This window comes from Sinocyclocheilus anshuiensis, unplaced genomic scaffold (assembly GCF_001515605.1).
Source record: "Sinocyclocheilus anshuiensis isolate Anshui unplaced genomic scaffold, SAMN03320099.WGS_v1.1 scaffold1425, whole genome shotgun sequence".
NCBI classification, from domain to species: Eukaryota; Metazoa; Chordata; class Actinopteri; order Cypriniformes; family Cyprinidae; genus Sinocyclocheilus; species Sinocyclocheilus anshuiensis.
In genome coordinates this window covers 131363-157481 of record NW_015551044.1, presented here as the reverse complement: position 1 = coordinate 157481, position 26119 = coordinate 131363, and the positions used below count along the sequence as shown (strand labels likewise).

Sequence of the window (26119 nt, the reverse complement as noted above, 5' to 3'; positions counted from 1 at the left end):
TAAAAAGACAGTATAAGTCATTATAATCCGTAATTATGTCCCCACTGGATGCAACGAATGCCTCGTTTATAATCGGTTTTATTGTTTTTGTCTCGTCGCTCCGGGACACGCCATCACAGTATGGTAAGGGGCGTAACATTTCTGTCACACGCTTGAGGTGTTCAGCCAATCACAACGCACTGGATAGCTGGCCAATCAGCAAAAATCGTAAAAATCGACGCGTTTCAGAAAGGCGGGGCATATAAAGGAGAAACAATAATGTACAGTATGTGGAAAATAATGTTTTTTTTACCTTAAACCACATAAACACATTTCATTACACCAAATACACAAAATAATGTTCTTTTTAGCAGCATCATATGACCCCTTTAAACAGAATTCTGCATAGTATTCTTCATAATGAGCCTTTTGCATTATTGTATTACTGACAAAAATGTGACTGTCAGTTTGTTTGTCTTTAGTTTTTTAATCTGATCTCTAGTTTACTAGCACTTTCCATAGTCAACCACTGAAATACTAAAGTCGTCTGCGTGAGAGGATCTGAATTCAGAGCTCAAATGACATTACAGTATATTTACCTCACATAATATCTCTTATATCAAACATAAATAATCTGTCGAGTGTTTCACTGTGTATTCATAGCAATGATCATATCCGTGCGTTTACTACACACTGATCTGCTTTAACCACTATAGACTGCTGGTCTGCTGTAAACTCAAGCTTAGAGAGAACTCACTAACAGCATATATTCCACTTCCTGTCACACACTGAACTTGCTCAGATGTTGCCGTTTACTTAGCAGATGTTACATTAATCTCTCAAATGATTCATTCTGAAAAATTAGAAATCATACAAAATCACTTCATGTATAATGCATGCCATCTAAGCGGTGTAAATACAGCAAATATCATATTATATAATCTGTGACATATATGCTCAAAACTTATAATACTACATTTAATCACTGCATTCATTTATGCAGAGTTAGATGTGGTAATATTTTATTTAAGTAATATTAAAATGGATATTTATTAGTTTGAATCCAGCAGAATACAACACCATTTTTTGACACTGATGTTTTTATGATTAACACTGTGATTTTCTAATACTTCTTAGCACGATGTTTTTTAAGCATTTAACATCTCATCGACAAAATTATGTCCATTTTTTCCCAGAAAACTCCGCGTTTCTTTTTACATTTTGCTTTGATTGCACTTTTTATTTGATTATTTTATGTGTGTGTTTATAGAGAATTTGATCATTCGCCACCTAACCCAAGACTTTTACTTAAAGGTTTTCTGTACTGTGCTTTTATGATTATAAACATTTATTTTTGTATTTATTCCAAGGGGAAAAATGTTACTGCAGAGCCAAACTCTATTATTTTCTGTATTGCATGCATGTGTTAGCTTAAGATGGTTTTTGGTGCTTGTCTTAGCAATGTTTATCTTTTTCATATATTAACCCGAGAGAATCTAACTGCATTTGTAAATTAATATATAATGAGGTCACATTATGGATTAATATCATTTAATATTAGATATTTAATATAATGTGTTTTTTTACATTACATTGTGTCTTATTTTTTTAGCTATGTGTTTTTAATTTAAGATATTCTTACACATAATTTGGTGTAGATTATCTTGCTCTATATCTGAAATTTAAATTGGCAGTTAATAAACTAAGCAGTATTGTAATTTAATGTGTATGTGGTTTGTATTGCCTTATTTATTTATGCCTTTTCTGTCAGTTTACTATATATATATATGTTTTAGATAAAAATGTTTAGTGTTATTAAAAAAAGTGTCTTCTGCTCATCAAGGCTGCATTTATTTGATCCAAAATACAGAAAAACAACTTCAATATTGTGAAATATTTTTTTACAATTTAAAATAAGTTTTCTATTTGATTATATGTTAAAATGTAATTTATTGCTGTGATCAAAGCTGTATTTTCAGCATCATTACTCCAGTCTTCAGTGTCACATGATCTTCAGAAATCATTCTGATTATCAATGTTGAAAATGTTGAGTCTCTTTCTCATCGCGTCCGCAGCGTGTGGGAGCGTTTTGATTGGTCGATTCGGTACTGGCGTCATGAGCGTCTTCAGTAATGTGCGGCGCATGCGCACTCGCTTCTTCGGCGGAGATGATTATGAGGCGGCGGAGGGATTGATGATGAAGATGATGATGATAATGCTGCGCGGATTCAACAACATCCAGAATAAAGCCCTGACGCATCGGTAAGAATCGTCGTCTGGTTGTTGTCACGCGCCGTCAATCGGTTTATTCTGCTTTATCCCGATGATCGCAGCAGCTTACATGAGCATCACACACAGATGCTTTATGATGTGTTTTCATCAACGCAGGTGCATAGTAATGTGTGTTAAAAATGCATTTTGATTTGCAAGACTGTAATTCTGTACATATATTTGTTTATCTCGGGTAAATGGCCTTTGTAGTTTTAAAGAGGCCCTGGAGGTGTGACTTCTTGTATCAGATTTGAATATATATTTGTTGCAGTATGCTGTTCAGACCAAAATATTGGATTTTACCAACAAATAAATAAATATTAAGGCTCTGCTCATGTCTTAGCTTCATAACCTTATTTATATTTAAAGTAACTGGTGTCAGGTTTCAATGTCCTGGGTGTTTATCTCCTGCCAGATTAAATATTAAATGATTTTCTTGTGTGATTGACTGCCGTTTGCATGGACAAGCTGTTTTTTTTATTATTTGCATTTGATTCATATTTCTATAAATCATGGCTTGTGTAAATTCACGCGCCGTCAATCGGTTTATTCTGCTTTATCCCGATGATCGCAGCAGCTTACATGAGCATCACACACAGATGCTTTATGATGTGTTTTCATCAACGCAGGTGCATAGTAATGTGTGTTAAAAATGCATTTTGATTTGCAAGACTGTAATTCTGTACATATATTTGTTTATCTCGGGTAAATGGCCTTTGTAGTTTTAAAGAGGCCCTGGAGGTGTGACTTCTTGTATCAGATTTGAATATATATTTGTTGCAGTATGCTGTTCAGACCAAAATATTGGATTTTACCAACAAATAAATAAATATTAAGGCTCTGCTCATGTCTTAGCTTCATAACCTTATTTATATTTAAAGTAACTGGTGTCAGGTTTCAATGTCCTGGGTGTTTATCTCCTGCCAGATTAAATATGAAATGATTTTCTTGTGTGATTGACTGCCGTTTGCATGGACAAGCTGTTTTTTTTGTTATTTGCATTTGATTCATATTTCTATAAAGCATGGCTTGTGTAAATCTTACACCATGGGAAATGGGTTCTTAAAATACCTCTGCATGTGATTTCTGAATATGTTTGAACAGAATTGGTATATAATTGACACACAGGCTCGGTCTTACAGGTGTCAGTGTTTTTTGGCACAGAAAACGGATCCAGTTTCTCTGTCTCTCTCTAGGCATGAGCATTGAACCCTGATAGAAGAGTAGCAGGAGAATGAGACTGCGGATTGTAGATAAAGTGAGTAGAAAAATCATTTTGAAATTATTTACACTACTGGTCCAAAGTTTGGATTAATTAGAATTTTTAAATGCTTTTGAAAGAAGTCATCACAGGAATACATTTAGGATTACATTCCAAAATATATTAAAATAGAAAACAGTTGTTTGAAATTGTAATATTTCACAATATTACTGTTTTTACTGTATTTTTTATCAAATAAATGCAGCCTTGGTGAGCAAAAAAGACTTCTTTCAAAAACATTAAAAGTCTATTTTTTTCAAATATAATACACATACACATATATATATATATATGTATATTAGACTGATTTTCCACTTTTCTGTATGTGTATTGTTTGTTCGCGCTTTCCAGATTTAAAACAAATAAAACATTTTGCATTTAACTTCAAATGTAACTTTCTATAAACACTGTTAGATGCATTTATTATGCCATAAATCTTTGGGGAAATAAAGTATTCAGCATTCAGTAATCAATATAAAATACCTGCGTGATTTTTGTATTTCAAGGAACATTAAATTAGTATATTATTTAAATACACTCTAATAAAACATATAGCAAAACATACAGATAATGCTCATATAAAAAGCTTAAAAGTGTCTTTTGCATGTGAAATGATCGATGCTAATCTGATTTCCTCCAGTGTTTATGTTTGAAGTGACTGTCAGTCATTGGTCGGTAAGCTGATGAGCTCATCTGTGTTTCCTCAGCAGTGGCAGCAGGGGCAGCGGATGGTGATTTATGGGGTGGTCTTCCTCATCATGACCCTCCTCATCCTCTACAGCTCCAACAGCTCAGCTGATCTTTACAGCCCCTTTAAAGTCAACGAGTTTCGCCACGCCGTCAAACACACCAACCTCAAGAAATGGGCGGGGAAGGAGGGATACGCTCCTGTTTACGGCAACAAGGTGCTGCCAAAACTTTTACAAATAATATTTCTAACCCATCCAGTAAAAAAAATAAAAAATTATATATATATATATATATATATATATTAAATATATAATGAATTAAAAACAATGAAACCAAAAAAATAAAATAACAATTTTAAAATAATTATATTAATTAATTAAATAAGTAAATATATTTTAACATTTATATTAGCTTTATAATTTTTGACCAATTTTTGTATATTTTGAAATATATTTAAAAATACATCTGATATATTATTTGCTGAATGGAAAGAAACACTTGAAGCCTTCATTAAATTATGGATTTATAGCTAATTAATCAAATAATTAATGATAATGATTAATAAAAAGAATTGCAATAATTAAATTAGAAAAAAAAAAAAAATATAATAAATATATATACCGTTGACGAAGATCGGCCGCGACGCGAAGGGAACGCTGTACCGGCTGATCCAGAGAGTCAGTATGACCTACAGTAACCTGTCCTTCTTCTTCATCTCACCCGGCAAAATGCAGAGGTTCGACACGCTCTTTCAGAAAGAGACCGGCCGAGACAGGTAAACACCGTCACTTCCTTTGGGTACTTTCATTTTAACATGTTTATGTATGTATTTAAAAAAATTTTTCAATGTTATTTTGTTGTTTTAATTGTTACTATAATATTCATTTTAATATTCAAATGCATCCCACATATTTGTTGTACTTCAAAGATGAATGTGCACATAACTTGTTTGTTTACAGTTAAGCTACCTTTTAATTTAGGGCACCATGAAATCGCTTATTTTTCCCAAATTCTTTGTTTTCCCTTTTTTTTCTGGATTTTGTGTTTTACGATTGAATACAAAGTTATCTTCAAAAATAGTGTCTAATGAAATGAATTTACAAAACAATTGAATAATTTATAAACAATTGAATCGATCTTTTAAAATGTGATGAAATGAGAACAATTAGTTTGCAACAAAACACTGCATTTTTATTTTTATTGTATTCATCAAAAACAGAACTTGTATACTACAAGTTTACTATTATAGTTCTTGTTAATATTTAAATTAGATTTTATTTTTAAATTCTGTTAAATGTTTATTTTTTTTTTACATTTTTATTAGTTTGAAATAAAATGTTTATTTTTTTAATATTTCATTTGTTAATGTATTTTATTTATTTATTTTTATTTTTGTTGTTTTGTTTTTAATTGTATTTTATTTTATTTAATAATAAGACCTACTACAGCATGGTTAAATATATATATTGGTTATATAATATGTATTAAAATTAAAATAATAATAATATTGTGGATTTATTTTTTAAATAAATATCAATATCGATTTATCGCCTAGTTCTAAAACAATAAAATACAACTTTCTTGTATTTTTATATATACAATAGAAATAAAAAATAAATATGGAGAAATTATGTAAGCTTAAATATATAATTAATACAATAATTATAATAATTAAATATGTAATTATATTTTAACAAACATAATTTTACAAACATCCCTAAATTGTTTTATTGTATTGTTCGAACATTGAAATTGCTATATTTTTCACAGAAAAAAGTCTCAGTCCTGGTTAAGCACCGGCTGGTTTACCATGGTCATTGCCATAGAGATGTGTGACAACATAAAGGTTTATGGGATGGTGCCGCCAAACCATTGTGGGTAAGATGAAATCATTTGACCTTCAAAAGGTGCAGTTTCTCTCTAATGTTGATTGGGCAACAGTAAATTTCATCATGACATTATAAAGAATTCTTTTTCATTATTTTAGTCTAAGAATGTATCACTAGAATATAGTCCCTGAAATATAGTTTCCTGTAGGAAGCGTCCTCAGCCCAAACGGATGCCCTATCACTATTACAAACCCAGAGGTCCAGACGAGTGTGTGACGTACCTCCAGAACGAGAGGGGGCGCCGCGGATCACACCACCGCTTCATCACTGAGAAACAGGTGTTTGCGCGCTGGGCCAAGCAGTACAACATCAGCTACAGCCACCCGACGTGGTGAGAAACACATCCAACATACCTGGTGAGTTGGAGCCAACATGGTGGCTTTCTGTACCTCTGTGACCTTCTGATCCAAAATGGCTACCATTTCAAATTGCCTGCTCAGAACGGCTGCTGGTTTCTCTTTGATCTGGATTAGTGACTGAGCCAAAATGGAGGCCATGCATGGATCCAGGAACAAGCCAAGGGTGGACTAGCTTAGTTTTCCTTAGAAAAATGAACAGATGATGGAATGTTTGTTGTCTCAAGCGTGACGGTTTCAAAAACATCTTACATACTACTGCCGTGAAGCTTTCCTAAGCCTTCTCTTATACAGTTTTTCACCCAGAATCGGTAATTTCTCAGAGAACGAAGGCCTTTTGGATGGAGAATGAAAGAGAAATCCTTTATGTCAGTTGCCAAATAGAAGATTCATTCACATCTCATGGTACAATCAACACATCTGAATGTTAGTCATGTGAAACTACCAGAGAATAGGAATGAGAATTTAACTACTTTACAAGATTAAGAGTATGTTCTATGGTGTAAATAAGAACTATGTAAATTGTTATTCCAAAAAAAAAAAAATATTTTTACAAGTTTATATGGTTTTAAAATGCCCTAAACAAGACAATATTACAAGAAAATACTAAAAAATTGTCATTTTAAATCACATCCTTTTCAGATAAATAACACATTTTCTGTACTTTTTGGGAAGGTGTTGAAATGGAGAGCTATTTATGCCTTTATACCTTTATGAATGAAGTTATATGAAACCTGACCAAATGTCAGTCAAAGTTCTAGAACATTCTATAATTCCATTTAATATGGCTCTAGAGGCTTCACTGAATCATCCACTACAAGACACGTCCGGGTCATTTTTCGCCACAAAATTAGAAGAGAAATAAAGAAAACCAGGCCTATATAGGACCATTCATGCGTTTTAAAGTATTTAAACACATTTCACAGACAATTTTCATTAATGAAATGAAAATTAATTTTAATTGTACGGTACATGTACATTATGTAAAGTATACATTATAGTCATATTTGATGCACTAAATGCAATATATGTTTATTTAAAATAAAGTCAGTATATTGTGATTATTATTACTGTATTATCTAATTATACAGGAGTGTTGTTATTGTTAGCTATATTACAAACCATTTTCGTTATTTGAAATTAAGCTGAAAAAAAAATTTAAATAAAAAAATCTGATAAAAACTTACATTTTAAAAAAACTTAACGAAAAACCGAAATGAGTTTAAGTTGAATTCCTTTCGAAAGTGAACGTTTTACATTTTTAATGCTACATTTTTAAAAATGACTAAAACTGAAATTAAAATAAATTAAATAGAAATATTAAAAAGGATAATAAAATACACAACAAAATTAATAAAACGTAAACTAAAATTAAAACGAAAACTGAAAATATAAAAATAAAAGCCAATTAAAATATTACAAGAAAAACTTAAATGAAAATTAGAAATGTTGCCGTAACTAACTAAAATAAGGTTAAGTACTAAAATGACTAAAACTGAAATAAAAAAATAAAGCCAAACAGAAATAATTACTAGAAAATACTTAAACATATAATAACTAAGGACATTTGCAAAACATACTACTGGACCTAAAATAGGCTTCATGTTAAAAATAATTTCTTTCTTTTCTTTTGATTATGGGGTGAAATATGACCCAGATATATCATATAACCCAAGAAGTAAACAAAATGTACTATTATTCATAATCAACACCAAAAATCACTAACATACTGTGTCGCCGTTTATAATGTGTCGAGTCCTTTCAATTTATTATGACCTTTTTACCAAGTAGTTGTAATGTTATTGATCAGTTGTACAACTTGAATTTCTGACTACAGCTGTTAGTGTATATCATGCTATGACTCGCTTCTGTTTCCAAATGAGTATTTCATATGACTGTTGTAAATGCTCTGCTCTCATTGGACGACGCTGTTTCCGGCACTGTGCTTTAATTGGAGAACTCCAGTTGTCACTGGTAATGGTAGTCTGGTTAACGTATGTGCTGCTTTGAATGTCTTGCCTTTGATTTGTACAAAACCCATAAATAACGTCTGATAAATAACACAACTGCTCGGATTCGTTTGTATGAAAGAAATAGTTCACCCAGAAATTAACATTTCTGAACATTTACTCACCCTCAGGCTATCCAAGATGTAGATGAGTTTGTTTCTTCATCAGATTTGTAGAAATGTAGCATTCCATCACTTGCTCACCAATGGATCCTCTGCAGTGAATGGGTGCCGTCAGAATGAGAGTCCAAGCAGCTGATAAAAACATCACAATAATCCACAAGTAATCCACACCACTCCAGTCCATCAGTTCATGTCTTGTGAAGCCAAAAGCTGTGTGTTTGTAAGAAACTAATCCATAATTAAGATGTTTTTAAAATTGAAACCATTGCTCCTAGCTAAAGCATATACAGTCCATAATCCATAATAACGCTTCCTCCAGTGAAAAAGTCCATCCTGTTGTCCTCTTACATCAAAATCCACCAGCATAATTGTTTAGAAGTGTTTGGCTTGTAAACGGTGCTTGATCTGTGTAGATTTCTCTCCTGGTTCTGACAAGATGACATTTCACTGAAAAAGCAATATTATGCATAGAGGACTCATATTTTAGCCAGAAGCAAAGGTTTGAAGTTAAAACATCTTAATGATGGATTTGTTTCTTGCAAACATGCAGCTTTTTGCTTCACAAGACATTAACTGATGGATTGGAGTGGTGTGGATTATTGTGATGTTTTTATCAGCTGTTTGGACTCTCATTCTGACGGCACCCATTCACTGCAGAGGATCCATTGGTGAGCAAGTGATGGAATGCTACATTTCTACAAATCTGATGAAGAAACAAACTCATCTACATCTGGAATGACCTGAGGGTGAGGACATTTTCAGCATATTTTCATTTGTGGGTGAACGTGCATCGCCAAATGATGCTCATATCGCCTCTAATCATCAAGTGTCAAAAATCAACAAGCATGAGAAGAACTTATAGTTTTGAATGACATATTTCATTGTAAACATCCCAAGTATTTCTCATTTTCAAGTCCTGCTCGATAATAATCTCAGTTATCACCCATAATGTAGAGTGTTTTTTCTTCATTCATTTCGTTATTTAAAATCGACCATCTGCCCGAGCACAAGAGCAGAGGGATTGTGGGTAAAAACTATCTGGGGCATTTGTATGAAGATGCTTTAATTCTGGAAGGGTTGCAGACTGAAATCAGTATTATTATGATGATAATTATTACTCATGACTGCAGTGATTTGACAGTATGAGCTGACTGTTTTGCTCGTTTCTCATTATGAATGTTCTTTACATGCCTGTCTGAAAAAATAAACGTATACATTTGAAAACAGACTTGAGTTTCATGATTTGTTTGTTTATAGTTATAAACACAATATGCACGACAGTTCAGTGAGACAAACTAATATTTCAATACAAAATGATTCACAATAATGTACATTGTTTAGGTCTTGACAGCTGTACTTCCTGTGGTTCTGCAAATGTACTTCCTGTGGTCATCCTTTGGATTGGTCTGGAAACACAGCTGCGATTTTCTGCCTGAGTCCTGATAAACTGATTAATATGGCCTCCTGTATGAAAGAGAATAACATTCACTTAATTTCAACTGAACAGAACGGTAACTATAGCGATTGCTATCCACATCAACACATGATAAGGTCTCGTTTATTACAAGCATGTGCCGCAGTTTTTGTCATCTGCCACTTTAAATGCTTACGCTCGGATTCTGACTGACTCAATGTTTTTATCGTTCATCAGCTGGAAAAAAATGAAAGTGACATTTTTCCTCTGTGTCGTTATAGTAAAATGCACAATATATGCACAGAAAAGTATACACCATAGTAGTATTTGTTGCAGCGACTGTTAGTGCTGAATATATATTATGATTTTAATAACTGCATTATCAAGCTGGAGTGTTGTTACTGTTAACAAAAAGTATAAAAAAAAATCATTAATTGAAATTGCTGAAATAAAAATATTAGGGGGAAAAAACAAATTAAAATTAGAAATGTTGCCTTAAAAAACTAAGTGAAATAAAAAAAGTTCAAGTTGAAGTAATAAAATGATGTAAAAAGCTGAAATAAGAAGCCCAATAGAAATATTTTTTAAAAATGACAAAATTGACAAAAGCACATTACTAAAGTTAATACAACTTAAATTAACAAAATATAAAAGCTCATTCAAACTTTTAATAAATACTGCAATAGTATATAAACAATACTAAAATAACACTTATGCAAAAGGAATGTAATAGGATTTATTGATAGAATTAGAATGAAAAACATCTTTCTGGACCTAAAATGTAAAATATCATTTCTTTTTTTCTTCATTTGTATTTTTCCTTAGATTGACAATTCTTTGTGAGCAAGTAAACAAAATGTACTATATTTATAATTGTCATCAACAATCACAAACTTTAGTTGTAGTGTGGACTTTCTATATTCTTATAGAATTAAGAGTGATTTTTTTTTAAACTTTATAGTTATAATCATTTCTTGGCTGTGAACAGGCTTTTAAACAAGAAAACATGAACTTTGCCCTAAAAGGATTCTAGGGTAAAAATGTAATTTTCACTATAACAAGGTTTTGTTCAAAAGAAAACATGTTTCCCTGTGGACCCCTTGATATAAATGCATGTTCTGTCTCACCTCGGTGCGGATGGTGCGACTGCCCTGCCCAGGACAGGTGTTGAGGTAAAGGTCAAAGAGCACGCTGGGATCAGTGATGTTCAGGTTCTCATCGGCATCAACACTCGCTTCTAAACCCTGAAGACCTCCGAACACCACCAGCATACGCCTGATAGAAAACAACATTGAGCTTTATTTCTCACAGAATATTTAAAGGAATAGTTCACCTAAAAATGAAAACATACTCACCCTCAGGCCATCCAAGATGTGGATGAGTTTGTTTCTTCATCAGATTTGGAGAAATGTAGCATTGCATCACTTGCTCAGCAGTGGATCCTCTGCAGTGAATGGGTGCCGTCAGAATGAGAGTCCAAACAGCTGATAAAAACATCACAATAATCCACAAGTAATCAACACCTCTCCAGTCCAGCAGTTAATGTCTTGAGAAGCCAAAAGCTGTGTGTTTGTAAGAAACAAATCCATCAAGACATTAAACGGCTAAAATACGATTCCACAATACTGCTTCCTCCATTGAAAAAGTCATCTGGTCTGAATCAGGAGAGAAATCTGCACAGATTAAGCACCGTTTACAAGCCAAAACAGCTCTAAACAAACACGTGGGTAGATTTTGATGTGAGAGAACAACAGGAGATGGACTTTTTCACTGGAGGAAGCGTTACTATGAATTATGGACTCATATTTTGTCCAGAAGTGATGACTTGAAGTTAAAAAAACTCTTAATGATGTATTTGTTACAAACATGCAGCTTTTGGCTTCACAATGATGGACTGGAGTGGTGTGGATGACTTGTGGATTATTGTGATGTTTTTATCAGCTGTTTGGACTCTCATTCTGACGGCACCCATTCACTGCAGAGGATCCATTGCTGAGCAAGTGATGGAATGCTACATTTCTCCAAACCTGATGAAAAGACAAACTCATCTACATCTTGGATGGCCTGAGAGTGAGGACATTTTCAGCAAGTTTTTTTTATTTTTGGGTGATCTATTGCTTTAACTAAATACATTCATCAGCACTAAAAGAAGACATGGACAGAAACTTGTGCAAAACTCACTTGAATGGAGGAAGTGTGACGTGATCTGCGTTTTTTCCCCTCTCTGATGTACCGATGGTCAGATCATATCCATCTTTATACGGACACTCTGTGAACACAGCACCTACACACACACACACACACACACACACACACATACACACATACATACACATACAGAGAGACAATTTTTAGTTGTACTAGTTGATGGAGAGTAAAGGATGAAACGAGGGGAAATAGATGAATAAATGTGCAGAACTCACTGAGACAGGAAGCCAGACGGACGCTGTAGCCCCAGTACAGCCCACCCTCTGTCCTTGGGACGTGAGGAGCCACAACAACACCTTTATACACCTTAACCTCTGAAACACACACAGGATTCAGATATACGTCACAGAAATGTCTGGACAACAGGTCTGAAAACGGTTTTATCTTTGTAGTGTAATACATCTCTGAAAACCAGTGCTGTTACTGTTAAAGCAAAAAAATAATAATACTGTATGCAGTGTGTGTGTGTACCTTTGTTTTGGCTCTTGTTGAGCTGTACAGTCACTCTCAGTCCAGCTTTTAGCTGCTTATCGATCTGAACTTCCTGTCGACAGAACACACAGACTGAGGTCATGTCCTGTTCAATAAAAGATCAATTAGTTTGTGCGTCTTCAAACACACACCTTCCTCATCCCGCAGTTTACGAAGGACCCTTTCCCCGGTTTGCTCGGCTGATTGAGCACCACCCCCTCTCGAAACTCCACCTCCTCATCGATGCGCATGTGATGTGGGCTGTCCAGAGGATTCAACAGACCTTATAGGAATAATTCACCCAAAAATGAAAATTTGCTGAATATGTCTTCACCCTCAGGCTATCCAAGAGGTAGATGAGTTTGTTTCTTCATCAGATTTTGAGAAATGTTGCATTCCATCACTTGCTCACCAATGGATCCTCTGCAGTGAATGGGTGCCGTCAGAATGAGAGTCCAAACAGCTGATAAAAACATCACAATAATCCACACCACTCCAATCCAGTCCATCAATTAACACCCTGAGAAGCCAAAAGCTGCGTGTTTGTTAGAAACAAATCCATCATTAAGACCCTTTTAACTTCAAACTGTTGCTTCTGGCCAAAATACAAGTCCATAATCCATAATATTGCTTCCTTCAGTACAAAAGTAATCTCATCTGAATCAGGAGAGACATATCAAGCACCTTTACAAGCAAAAACACAGTCCAAAACAGTTCTAAACAAATGTGTGGATTTTGATGTAAGAAACAGGGGATGGACCTTTTCACGGGAGGAAACGTTATTGGACTCGTATTTTGACCAGAAGCGACATTTTAAAGTTAAAATGGCCTTGAAATGATGGATTTGTTTCTTACAAACATGCAGCTTTTGGCTTCTCAAGACATTAACTGATGGACTGGAGTGGTGTGGATTATTGTGATGTTTTTATCAGCTGTTTGGACTCTCATTCTGACGGCACCCATTCACTGCAGAGCATCCACTGGTGAGCAAGTGATGCAATGCTACATTTCTCAATCTGATGAAGAAACAAACTCATCTACATCTTGGATAGCCTGAGAGTGAGGACATTTTCCAGAAATGTTCCTTTTTGTGTGAACTATTCCTTTATACGCCCAATTAAACTGATTATGCAAACTCTAAAATAAAATCAATATTAGATTCTCATACTCACCAGCAAACTGCAGGTCCTGATGCTTCGGGAAGAAAGATTTCCGCAGATACCTGCACACAATACATACACAATGCTAAATCTGTTGTCTAGATGCACACTGATATGACTGAAATGTGATTGTGACAGCACTCACTGTGGACACTCGAGGTATTGCAAGATGCGTGCGAGCTGGACGCAGCCCTGGCCTTTCTTACCAATGCCTCTGAACTCTCCCTCAACGCTCCTGACATATAAAGATAATGTTTTTGAAGTGAGTTCCTGACAATTTTAATAGCCAGCACATAATAATCAGAGACAAAAACTAGAAAGTATCAACTTACTTGACGTCCTCCCTCAGCTCATCGAATATGACCACCTCATCCACACAGAACACACCGCAGGCCCGGGCGATCTGACCCGCCAGGTACGTGCGCAGCTCTGGTGACTGAGCATTATCCATCACTGAACCGGGCAGAGCCACGCTCAACGTATACAAACGGCCTGACAAGACAAGACAAGACAAATAAGGAAGGTATAGTACTGTACCAGTGTTATTTTAGTATCTTTGATATATTATTATAGATGTGTTATAGTTGTCATTTTGTTATATATATATATATATATTATATATTAATTATATATTAAAAAAAAAATTAAATATGCATATTATATATTTGTATTAATCTTTATTTAAGTTTTAGTTGTTGTTTTTTTTTAGTGTATCAATATTATTTAATATTATATTTGGTATAATTCCACTAAATGAAAATGAGAAATGTTATCTTGGCAGATAACTGAAATAAAATAAATGTTTTAATACTTTATTTCAGTTTTTTTTTGTTTTAGTTTTGGTTACCTATAATGTATATCCTGTATAGTACAGTATGTAGAATGGAACAGAGTTTTCAAACTGGGGTCTGTGGAAAAACAGTATAAAAATTCAAAATAAATAAATAAACTAATAAAAATATGATTAAAAAGCATTACAATTAGTGGTCGACCGATATATCGCCATGGCCGATATATCAGCCGATATTTGGCATTTTATAAATATCGGCATCGGCCGATAACTTTTCCTGTTTGGCCGATGCGTTCGAGGCGGGACTTTTATTTTTTAATCTCTTTTTCGCTGTCGTCGTTAACAGTTCTGTCTAATACGAATAGAAGTCTGTCTAATAATCAGATAGAACGGTTAAACAAAGGAATTAAAATGTATACAAAAAGTATTATAACGATTGCTTTTATATTATTAGTAATAGAAAGACAAACATTCTAATACTTTCTTGTTTGCCGTCAGCATTCAGCAAATACGCATTCATATAATTTAACCAAATCTTTGAATGACTAATGAACATTTAATTTCACAAACCTTGGAGAGTTCAGCTTGACTGGAGACGTGCGATTGACAAAGTTTAAACTCGTGATTTTAAATTATGCTGCGCTTTATGCATTTGCCCAATGTCATATTCATGTCATTTTCACTGTGTGCTGTATGTAAAATGAGTGTTACCTTGGCTTTATTTGAAAAAATATGATTCCCAATGCACACAAACTTCCCAGAATACTGAGTGCCCTGTTGGTTACAGTGTTTACTTCCTTTTTTATGAAATATTTATATCCATTTTCAAATTTCTTAAATATTAATTAAAATAAACAAAATTATATCGGCCATCGGCCACCCTGCTTTCCAAGATATCGGCATCGGCTGTCAAAAAACCAATATCGGTCAACCACTAATTACAATGATTAAATCATTTTAATGAAAATGAAATTAATAAATACATACATAACCATGCAATACTATAGTTAGTAGAAAAACCAAAGAATGCAACATTTATATACTATTATTTTGAAATACATTAAACTATAGTTGCCTTTTAAATTTCGGATGGAGGTCCCTCACACAAGGATGATCATATTTGGGAGTTTATGGTTTCTAAAAGATTGAAAACCCCTCTTACAGTATAGTAAGATGTACACGGTCTAGTACATTTACTGCATGAATAAACCAAAGCTCTGATCTCTGCAGTGCTGCTCACCTTTACTTTCCCTCTGTTCCTGCTGAACCTGCTGCTCATTTTCCTCCTCTTTCTTCTGCTGCTGTTTCTCCAGCTGCTGGATGAGTTTGCTCTCTTTGCGTTGTCTCTTCTCTTCTTTCTCTGGGGATGAAAGTGCAGACAGCAGCAATGAATTCAGCATTACAATATTACATTGATATACGAATTTCTGAGGCCTCTAAATGATCAATATGATCAAAACTTTGCTGAAAAACCTGTCGCACACCTTCAGCTCGTGCTTCATGTGTGTTTCTGCTGTGAAATCTTTACTGATTTTTATGAAGAAGTAAACATGAGAATAACTTTGATATTGTTAGTAGTATTTCAAGATGAACACTTACTCGACTGAGGTTGATAATCCTTTTTTTTTTTAAATCATGTTGAAATGTGAGTATCAAATATGATAATCAGTCTTTTGAGGAACGTTTATTCGTTTATCTCTCAGTCATCACTGTATTGCATCGCATTATTTGTTTTGATCATAAAATAAGCATTTAAATAACACAAGACATAATAGTAAGACATATTATTGGGAAATAAAGAGTGACAGCTGATATCTATATGCTATTTATATAAGTTATACAGTAATTCTTTGATTTACATCACATGCGATCAGAATTGAATCTTAAATGTAGAAAATTTTTAACAATACTTTAACTCATTTAACATTTTAACTTTCACTTACTTTGTTCTTTCCATTTCCTCCAGTTTATTCTCTCTTCGCCCTGCAAATAGAATTATTATAAACACGTGATATTAAACTGGCATAAAGTTTTTAACAGATTTAGACCATGAATGTGACACAAAACCGCCTGATAATGTAGATAATTTTTACCATTTCAAATGTATAACGAACACAGTAATATGAAAAACACAAAATAAGTTCAAACCTTATTATTTGAGAGATGATTTGTTTTATTTTTCTTCACTGGAGGTTCATCAGCCATGCTATTCTATGCGTGTTACACCTACAGTGATCCTCCAGACAACAAACACTCGAAATATTTGGTTCCTAATTGTTATTTAGCCCGACATGCATTAATTCCTACATTAACAAACATATACTTCATATATATTTATTTTCAGAATATATACCAATAATTAATACTCAAAACAGGCGAGGTTTTGCGGACATTGCGGTGGATGAGAGTGTTGTGACGGACGGATTTGACAGACGCGCTTCCTCTAATAGAACAGGCTCTGAGTAAAGAACATCGCGAGCTCGAGCCTCAAATAAAAGCATCAAAATATCAGAGCTAAACACCCAACAGCGGATTAAACAACACTTAACAGCTCTATAAACTCCTCGACACCACATATCACATCATGGTAAGAAGGAAATACAGCCAGTGTCGTGTCAAAGCCTTTGTTTAGCGCGAGTCTGCCTGACATGTGGCCGTGTCTGTTGAGTTATATTTGCGTTATATATTCTATACGTAACTATACTGTACACACTACAGAACAATCTGTGGTGTTTCTTATGAAAAAAAAACTATAAACATTTCACATTTCTTCTCTACAAAATAAATATAATATTGTGTGTATATAATTGTTAATATTATATGTTTATTTATATTGTATCTATAATGTTTCATATTACGTAAACGTAACAGTGTAATTATATATGTAATATATCTTTATTATAACGTACAATATAATGATACTGTAAATAAATACACATGCATATAATGTGTGTACATGTGTATAAATATTTGTATTTTCTGGTTTAATTGTAGTTGTTGTAAATGTGTTGTGTGTGTTTGACATTTTTAACAGTTTATGTTTATTTAAATATGTCTACATGGTTTTTATTCATTTTTATTTGAGTTTTATGTTTAGTTATTTTAGTACATCAGGTTAAACCAAATAAAAATGAGAAATGTTGCTTTGGCAAATAACTTTGTGATAAAATAAGTTTGTGTATATTTTATTCCACTTAACAATCATTTTATTTCAAGTAGCGTAACTGTTTTTTTTTTATTGATTTGTTAGTTAGTTATGATTTTAGTTTAGTTAACTACAATAACTAAAACTATTTTTATTATACTATATAATCAGGCTTGCAAAAAGGTGGAAAATTTCCAGTAAATTTCAGAAACATTCCAGGATTTTTTGGAATATTACAGGGATTTTTGGAAAGTTTCCAGAAATTTTCCACCTCTTTGCAACCCTATATATAATGCCATATAATATATAATACCTTAGTTAAATTATGCAAGACCTATGACTCATTACTGTGAATGTGGTGCTTATAATATTTGTTTTTCATTCAGTGTTATTACAAACCCTAGTGAGTCACATTCGCATGTTATCTTTATATGTTTATACGACTGTTTGTTTGCACTTTGGTTTGTGATGCGTAACACTTGTTGCATACAGTCATATTTCCCATGACTACCTCTGCATTCAACGACAGTAATTTGAGAATATATTACAAAATACTGAGTTTCCAGTTGTGGTTGAACTAGTTTTAAAATGACCCTGTGTCTGTGTACAGCCGCAGAACGAGCACATCGAGTTACACCGCAAGCGGCATGGCTACCGTCTGGACCACCACGAGAGGAAGAGGAAGAAGGAGAGCCGTGAGGTGCACGAGCGATCGCACAAAGCCAGAAAGATGATCGGCCTCAAAGCCAAACTCTACCACAAGCAGAGACACGCCGAGAAGATCCAGATGAAGAAGACGTGAGCGTTTCTTACAGTCAGCTTTACTGCAGTTAGAATATAGACAGCAGTGATCAAGGAGGTTTCGCTCAACTATTGTGTGTTTATTTGTGTTCAGCATTAAGATGCACGAGCAGAGGAAGAGCAAACAGAAGGATGATGACAAGACACCGGAAGGGGCGGTGCCAGCTTACCTGCTGGACAGAGAGGGCCAATCACGCGCCAAAGTCCTGTCCAACATGATCAAACAGAAGCGGAAAGAGAAAGCTGTAAGCATCGATTTATGCTATCACACTAAACATTTCAAACCTTGCTTACCCCACGCTTTAGGATTGTATTAGTAACGATTTCTGAGAGATCATGTGACACTGAAGACTGGCGTAATGATGCTGAAAATTCATAGAAAACAGTTCTTTTAAATTGTAATAATTGTTTAAGTTTTTACTGTAACTTTGATCAAATAAATGCAGCCTTGGTGAGCACAAGAGACTTCTTTCATTAACATTAAAACATGTTTATTCCAATCTTTTTCCGGTAGTGTAAAATGTTGGTTCTGTTGTAGCCAAGCAAAAAAACTTCACATTTGAAGCGAATATATGAAACTATTAAGGAAAAGCTAGAAGGTTTTATTCATATTTTGATGTTTAAACATAAAATTCGACCAATCCAGTCAGTTATCAATGGATTCAATCAAGTCCCAGCCTTCCCTTTTGTCTTTTTCTCATGAATTATCCTGACTCGTTTGGTAGGGACACATTACAGAAGTCAAACTGTTGCAAATACCAATGTAACGTTGCCTTTTTTGGTCCATGCTAAGTATGAGGTTTGTTTTATGTGTTTCTTTAGGGAAAGTGGGAGGTTCCTCTACCGAAGGTCCGAGCCCAGGGTGAAACCGAGGTTCTGAAGGTCATCCGCACAGGAAAGAGACAGAAAAAGGCCTGGAAGAGGATGGTGACCAAAGTCTGCTTCGTAGGAGACGGATTCACACGCAAACCGCCCAAATATGAGCGCTTCATCAGACCTATGGTAAAACACCACACATGCACTCTCAGGTTGAGCAAAATAGATCAAATAAAAATAATACCTCGAGTGAGTTGTGACAATAGAAAGCCCAAGAAGTGCATTAATATTATTGTACTTTTTTTTGATTATTTCAAAAATATATTTTTATTAATGGAGTTATGATTTTTAATGTCTACAGGGTCTGAGGTTTAAGAAGGCACATGTCACTCATCCTGAACTGAAGGCCACGTTCTGTTTGCCCATCCTGGGCGTAAAGAAGAACCCCTCCTCCTCCCTCTACACCACTCTAGGGGTCATCACCAAGGGAACGGTCATCGAGGTCAACGTCAGTGAGCTCGGATTGGTCACGCAGGGCGGGAAGGTCATCTGGGGTGAGTGTCTGATTGGCCCTTCACTTTCTCTCAATGCAGTCCTTGTGTTTCACAGGATAAAAACAGATATGATCTTGTGTTTCAGGTAAATACGCCCAAGTGACGAATAACCCAGAAAACGATGGTTGCATTAATGCTGTGTTGCTTGTATAATGGAAACCTGATAGATAGAACTGTGCCTCCAAATGCAGCTGGGAACAACGCTTATGTGGAATACTGTTGTCATCGGAAACACCTTGGAAAAAGATTGTTTAAAGACAGTTGATGGAGTTTTGTCTACACATCTGGACCCAAAGCTCACAAGAACATGTGGATCAGAAATCAGAAGTGCTGTTTATTTTCAAATAAAATGTTACACTGTTTCTCTTGGGTTTATTATTTTTCATGAATGGTTCTGTTTTAGGAGAGCAGCTGAAATACTGCTGTATTGTGATGGCATCACAGCAATATCACTGTATTTACACAGTGTCCTGGGACACTTCGCACCTATCATTTAGATAATTCAGATGCCATAAAAAGTCATCATTTACAGAGTCATTATTTTAAGTGAGATTTAAAATAGACATCAAATGTCTGATACATTGTTTACTATTCGACATGTGATAAATATGGCACTAAATGGAAAGTGTACAAATCTAGCAAATTATGATTTTTCGTAATTACACATTGTGAAAATGATCAAATTGGGCATGGTTCAATTAATTAGGCGCATTCATGTGCACATTGTTTTTGGTAAATCTGCAAATATCGGGGAATTTTTAAATTGTGATTTCTAGACATCTGAATTCGTAAAGACATTTTTATATTCTGTTCATTTCTAGGCTTGGTATCTGACGGACATCTGTCTCAGCAATGTCTAATCATTTTAAAACTCCTGATCCAGTGAATCATGGACCACTGGGAAACTCGATGAAAAAGATATAGAAATTAACTTGTCAGTGTGAACATGAATAGAATTCTCAAGAGTGAGTCTGTTTACATCATACAGCTTTATCCTAATCAATACGCAGATCAAGTATTTTGCCGTTTTATCTTGGTGCAACTGAAAAATAAAAGTTTCATGAATGTCTCAAATATGAAATTATGTTTAAATCAAGTTTTTTTTCTATTAAGATAAACAGGCACTTTGATTTACTCAACAAAACCTTCAATCAGAATCAGTGGTACATATCGACGACACGAATATGAATCCTGACAAATTGGAAACACAAATGATCTTTAGGTTTCATTGGTCAAAATGAGATTCAAGTCATCTTCCGGATCTTCATCCTCAACTTGGAAAAAAAAAGGCAGAAATGAACGCATCTGGGATATTTCAAGATAAAGGCAAATTAACTTTTCCCCCATCATAATTAATACAGATCATTATAAAATCGCTGACGGCCAGTGTTTTTACGAGCTCCACAATGTGCAAAGTCATTTAATTAAAAAGCTTCCTCTGAAACTTCATCATCTTGAACAGAAACCCCCTTGAGAACAAGGACTTCAGCAGCAGAGCTGACATGAATAAAACAGTCTCCATTATTGTATAAAACACCTGTGATTGAGTAAAAACATCCCCTGCTTTATAGTCTTTAGAGAGCGTGACATCGTATAATTCAGTCTGAGGAGCAATTCTGCAATTCCTTCTATTGCAGAAGAAGTTCTGTGGGAAAAAAAAGCACACAGAAGATCAAACATAGAAGTCCAGTCTGGCGGGAATGACCTTGCAGCCCTGCATGGAGAAGACACGCTCCTCTTTAGGGAAGTAGTTCAGGTCGCGGGCCATGGTTTCAACCACTTCTTTATCTGGGGCGCGACCCTTGGAGACCATCTCAGCCAAACCGCACTGAATGACGTGCTTGTACTCCAGAGGAAGAAATGGCACGAAGAAATCCACCAGGTTCATATCGATTAAGCTAGTGTGCCAGAAACCACCTGCAGAAAGAGAGAAGAATGATAATGCAAATGTAATTAATTAAATAATGCACTTGAAAGTGTAAATAAACTACAGTGAAACTAATGAACGAGATAACAATGCATAACGATCCACTGCCGTGAAGATTTTCTGCTCCATATATAAGCAAATGGGAAAGAGAAATGAGACGTACTGTTTTTGTTGTTGAAGACGGACAGTGACAGTGCCGTCTCTAGATCCTTCAGCTGGATCTCCTCTCGTTCTCTACCATCCTTCCAGAAATTCAGAGCCACCTCAACGATTTTCTCACCTCCAGCGTTGCTATAAGAACAAAAACAAGTAAGTTACAGAGGCTGTTGGGATATATATGCCACCTTTGCTTTTCAACTGTTGAACATGGAGCTGCATAGAGATCCCCATATCTCTGGGAGTGGTTTCACAATTTGAGTTGAATTACTGAAATAAATGAACTTTTCCACGACATTCTAATTTATTGAAATGCACCTGTAGGGCCTTAAAAATGAAGATTCCAAAAGAAAAGTTTCTTAATGAATATAAAGTCATTATATATAGATCAGTGGTAAAATTCAACGTTTTGGACATGGAGCTGCTTTGGGATCCCCATATCTCTGGTATTGAACCATTTAGAGACTTCAGTGTTTCCCCTATCATTATATTAGGTGAGCGGCCCGCCCCCACCCCCAACGACCCCCCCCAGAGTTAAAGTTAATTTTATTTTCTCTATAGCGCCAGATCACAACAGAAGTCATTTAAAGTTACCTTTCCTATAGAACATGTCTATACCTTGTTCCTTTATTAAACAAACTAAATAGCCATATGTTATTTATCTTATTTACACGACGGCATGTCATTTACATGGTAGCGCTCTCTGGATCGCGCACATAGACTGTGATCACGCACAGCGGAGTTCCGCCCCGATGTGCAAACACAAGTGAGAACACTCCCACTCCCACTAGTATTTGTAAATATTAAGCCGCAAAACGACTATTTAAATATGAATTCTGCATGTCTCTGTGTTAATGAATGGCGCAGATGCACGGTTTTGTTTACTACTCGTACTAAAGCACGCGTGACGCTTCCGGTGATATTAACGTATTAAAACCTTATTTTTAAGGAATAATCATACAATATTTCTTCAGTATTTTAATTGTAATATTAAATCCCCTTTATTTTCCAAAAAATTAAATTTGTTTCATTTTCATTAATTAAAAGATAAATTAAATGAATGTTTTATGCCTTAAAAATGTAAATACACAACACAGAATTTCTGAGGGGGGAAAAAATCATAAGGCGATTGTAAGAATAAATTAAACTTGTTTTTATGCTTTCAAATAATTAGACATGCTAAAACACAGAATTTGGTAACAATAAAACAAAGTTGGAAAAAATAAAACATTTTTGGGCCCTAAACATGTCATTTTTGTTAAACTTTTAATAAATTGATGTTAAACGGTTTAAGTTTCATGATTTTAATTAATTAGACATGCTTTTTGATTAATACAATTTAATTTAACCATTAAAAAGGAGTCCAGAAAAATTTAAACGGGAAAAAAAAGGAATTTTTGTAAAGTTTCTGGAAATTTACAGAACATTTTCCACCCCTTTGCAACCCTAGTTACAAGCACAAAAAAAATCTAAAAGTGCAATTTTTCTATTTTTAAACTGCCACCACTGGCATACAATGCAACAAAAACTAATAAAGGTAACATATTTTACTAAAAGACATACCAATCTCTGGGTAAAAATAACAATAATACTGCCATCTTTCTAAAGTCATTTTTACCCCCTGTAAATTGGCTCCGAATCTCAGGTGAAAATTGTAATTTTGATCCTCCTCTACAAAATAGTGGATTACTCGGTGAATGACATTTAATATTTTGGCTTTCATCACTATTCATGTTTGTCTTTCTTCAGGAACGATAGTAACAAAATCAAACATTGTAACTGGAGAAGTTTCTGAAATTTGGTTGATTTGAGATTTTTTTTGGTCTGTACCACTCAGCCTGACAGCAGCTCAGCATCAAGCACACTGCACAATGACGACTAGTGACCAACTGCATTAACTACAGATTAACAGAATTCTGACGACTCTGACCTGAGGAAGATGAAGATGGCCTTTCTGTACGACACTCCGTTCAGGTTGTCGTAGAAGTCCAGGTAAGGTTTAATACTGTCGATCAGCCCGGGATGCATTTTATCCATTTCATCGAAGATGAACATCGAACGTGGACAGATAGAAACATTCCCTCGTATCCACTCCTGTAATTGGGTCTAAACACAGATATGACTATAAAATATTCTATTTAATCACCATACAGGATGCTTTGTGTTGGTGCAGTGAAATAAAATGTCATTTCCATGTATTTTTGCATTACCTTGTACTTGTTAATGTGAGCCTCGTGAGGAAAGTGTGCTGTCGCTGTAAACAGATGAACAAAATTGCTCATCATCCCTTTCTGGTAAATATTTTCCGCTATAAGCTGGCTCACAAAGTTCTTCCCGGTCCCGGTCCAGCCGTGGAGGGACAGAACCAGCGGTTTCTTTGGGTTTTCGTTGTTCATGAAGCCTGTGACGGCTTTCAGGATGACCTGAGCCGCGACATGCTGCCCGTACAGCTTCGTGCTGAGGTCATACTTCAGTCCTGTGGATGAGACGACAGGTTTACAGCAAACAAATGATTTATACATACACCTGCATTTAAAATTAATAAATTATATATTGGACAACAAAACATGTTTAATTGTTTACAATGCGGTTATTATAGTTAACTGAAAGTAAAAAAAAAAACATTTTAATTGCTTGAAACATTAGGTAGTCTGGACTAAAGTCAAATAATAATAGTATAATACACTTTTAATACAGTAGTCAACATTTGAAGTGGATCAAAAAAGTTAATCAAAGTTGTCCTAAGACAAGAACGCATTTTGGTTTTAGGTTAACTTTGATGAATCCACTTCAAATGTTGACTGGTGTATAATACATTCCAAACATTTTGCACAAAAAATAATCAATAATCAGTTTAATAATTTGTGACCCTGGAGCACAAAAGCAGTCTCAAGTCGCTGGGGTATATTTGTAGCAATAGCCAAAAATACATTGTATGGGTCAAAATTATAGATTTTTCTTTTATGCCAAAAATCATTAGGATATTAAGTAAAGATCATGTTCCATGAAGATATTTTGTAAATTTCCTACCGTAAATATATCAAAACTTAATTTTTGATTAATAATATGCATTGCTAAGAACTTTATTTGGACAACTTTAAAGGCGATTTTCTCAATATTTAGATTTTTTTGCACCCTCAGATTCCAGATTTTCAAATAGTACTTACTTCAGCCAAGGCGATTTCTCATTTTCATTTAGTTTAACTAAAACTACAATAAAATTTATAAAAAGACAAACTAAAACTACAAACATGACAAAAAGTACAACAAAATTACTAAAAATTAACTCAAATGAAAATATAAAAATAAAACTTGATTCAATATTAATAAAGACTATCTCAATTATACAAAAATAACACTGATTTACAAATCAAATTGATTCTGAACGAACAAATCATTGAGATAATAAGACAAGTTTCTTTGTTTACAATGATAATTTGAAAATAAACAATTTGACTGTCTGCAATATTTAAAAAAAAAAAAAAAAAAGATAGCTAAAAATGAACACATAATAATTATTTGTATTAAAAAGCCATTATAAAAATGAACAAAATCATAACGAACGAGAGAAAGAAACAAATGTGTACTAGAAGTGGATTTTTGGCGCTTTCGACGGAGATAATGCACAAAAACATCACCCATATCACCACAAGATGAACTGTAACACACACACTGATCAAATGTTCACCTGTTGCATTAAAGTGGAGCCAGTTTTCATCGCATGTTTCATATAAGTAGCGATAGAGTTTCTTGCCCAGCACTGCAGCTCCCGTCCCCAGCAGCAGCGAGGTGGACACGGGCTCTATGGCCTCCACGACCAGCCCTGAGATCAGGATTAAGTGCAGTACGGTTGTCCATGTGCGAGGCGGCCGAACTTTCATTGTACTAAATAAATCATCGATATGTTTAATTGGAAACTGAAAGACCCAACCCACGCCCCCGCCACTTCCTACTTGGGAAGAGTGACGTCGTTTGCGTGCGACGCAGGACGCATGCGCGCAGCGTTCTGTTCAATAGTGCATGTTGATACATTTGGTCGAGCATTGCCAAAATCATATATATATATATATATATATATATATATATATAAAAAATGTCGC

General features: G+C 34.6%; 4 protein-coding genes across 5 annotated transcripts in view; 2 read left to right on the top strand and 2 right to left on the bottom strand.

Annotated features, from left to right (window-relative positions):
• The first annotated feature begins 2154 nt into the window (after positions 1 to 2154).
• Positions 2155 to 7477, top strand: LOC107661616 (alpha-N-acetylgalactosaminide alpha-2,6-sialyltransferase 6-like). The gene is made up of 6 exons (XM_016451281.1): positions 2155 to 2241; positions 3447 to 3508; positions 4219 to 4434; positions 4819 to 4976; positions 5972 to 6079; positions 6239 to 7477. The coding sequence occupies exons 2-6, from the start codon at positions 3485 to 3487 to the stop codon at positions 6423 to 6425; spliced, it is 693 nt and encodes a 230-aa protein (XP_016306767.1). The 5' UTR covers positions 2155 to 2241; positions 3447 to 3484; the 3' UTR covers positions 6426 to 7477.
• A 1833-nt stretch (positions 7478 to 9310) lies between these two features.
• LOC107661555 (putative methyltransferase C9orf114) lies at positions 9311 to 16890 on the bottom strand. Its single transcript, XM_016451189.1, has 12 exons — positions 16769 to 16890; positions 16564 to 16603; positions 15861 to 15980; positions 14163 to 14322; positions 13976 to 14065; positions 13843 to 13892; positions 12823 to 12953; positions 12671 to 12743; positions 12415 to 12513; positions 12173 to 12275; positions 11119 to 11266; positions 9311 to 10041 (listed from the first exon to the last, which is right to left on the bottom strand). Exons 1-12 carry the CDS (start codon positions 16823 to 16825, stop codon positions 9967 to 9969), a joined length of 1146 nt encoding a protein of 381 aa, XP_016306675.1. The 5' UTR covers positions 16826 to 16890; the 3' UTR covers positions 9311 to 9966.
• Positions 16891 to 17051: 161 nt separating this feature from the next.
• Positions 17052 to 20298, top strand: LOC107661557 (ribosome biogenesis protein NSA2 homolog). The gene is made up of 6 exons (XM_016451190.1): positions 17052 to 17207; positions 18376 to 18563; positions 18661 to 18811; positions 19389 to 19568; positions 19744 to 19936; positions 20022 to 20298. Exons 1-6 carry the CDS (start codon positions 17205 to 17207, stop codon positions 20087 to 20089), a joined length of 783 nt encoding a protein of 260 aa, XP_016306676.1. The 5' UTR covers positions 17052 to 17204; the 3' UTR covers positions 20090 to 20298.
• Positions 20154 to 26119, bottom strand: part of LOC107661554 (torsin-1A-like) — a 7031-nt gene continuing 1065 nt past the window's right edge. The window contains exons 2-6 of one of the 2 annotated variants that reach the window (XM_016451187.1): positions 25708 to 25904; positions 24230 to 24495; positions 23950 to 24125; positions 22027 to 22154; positions 20154 to 21853 (exon numbers count right to left, since the gene is read on the bottom strand). In XM_016451187.1, coding sequence (XP_016306673.1) covers positions 21609 to 21853; positions 22027 to 22154; positions 23950 to 24125; positions 24230 to 24495; positions 25708 to 25904 — 1012 coding nt within the window. In that variant the 3' untranslated portion in view covers positions 20154 to 21608. The remainder of the gene's footprint in view (positions 21854 to 22026; positions 22155 to 23949; positions 24126 to 24229; positions 24496 to 25707; positions 25905 to 26119) is intronic. The other variant, XM_016451188.1, reaches the window with a different exon arrangement.

Bases quoted from the DNA above. Each gene is read 5' to 3' on its own strand.
- LOC107661616 (XM_016451281.1), top strand. From the start codon at position 3,485: ATGAGACTGCGGATTGTAGATAAA. The intron at 3,509-4,218 runs GTGAGTAGAAAA...GTGTTTCCTCAG, and splicing joins GACTGCGGATTGTAGATAAA to CAGTGGCAGCAGGGGCAGCG. The intron at 4,435-4,818 runs CAAATAATATTT...TAATAAATATAT, and splicing joins AGGTGCTGCCAAAACTTTTA to ATACCGTTGACGAAGATCGG.
- LOC107661555 (XM_016451189.1), bottom strand. From the start codon at position 16,825: ATGGCTGATGAACCTCCAGTGAAGAAAAATAAAACAAATCATCTCTCA. The intron at 16,604-16,768 runs GTTTGAACTTAT...TTCTATTTGCAG, and splicing joins ATCATCTCTCAAATAATAAG to GGCGAAGAGAGAATAAACTG. The intron at 12,954-13,842 runs GTGAGTATGAGA...TATTCCTATAAG, and splicing joins TCAGGACCTGCAGTTTGCTG to GTCTGTTGAATCCTCTGGAC.
- LOC107661557 (XM_016451190.1), top strand. The intron at 18,564-18,660 runs GTGAGCGTTTCT...ATTTGTGTTCAG, and splicing joins AAGATCCAGATGAAGAAGAC to CATTAAGATGCACGAGCAGA. The intron at 19,569-19,743 runs GTAAAACACCAC...TAATGTCTACAG, and splicing joins AGCGCTTCATCAGACCTATG to GGTCTGAGGTTTAAGAAGGC.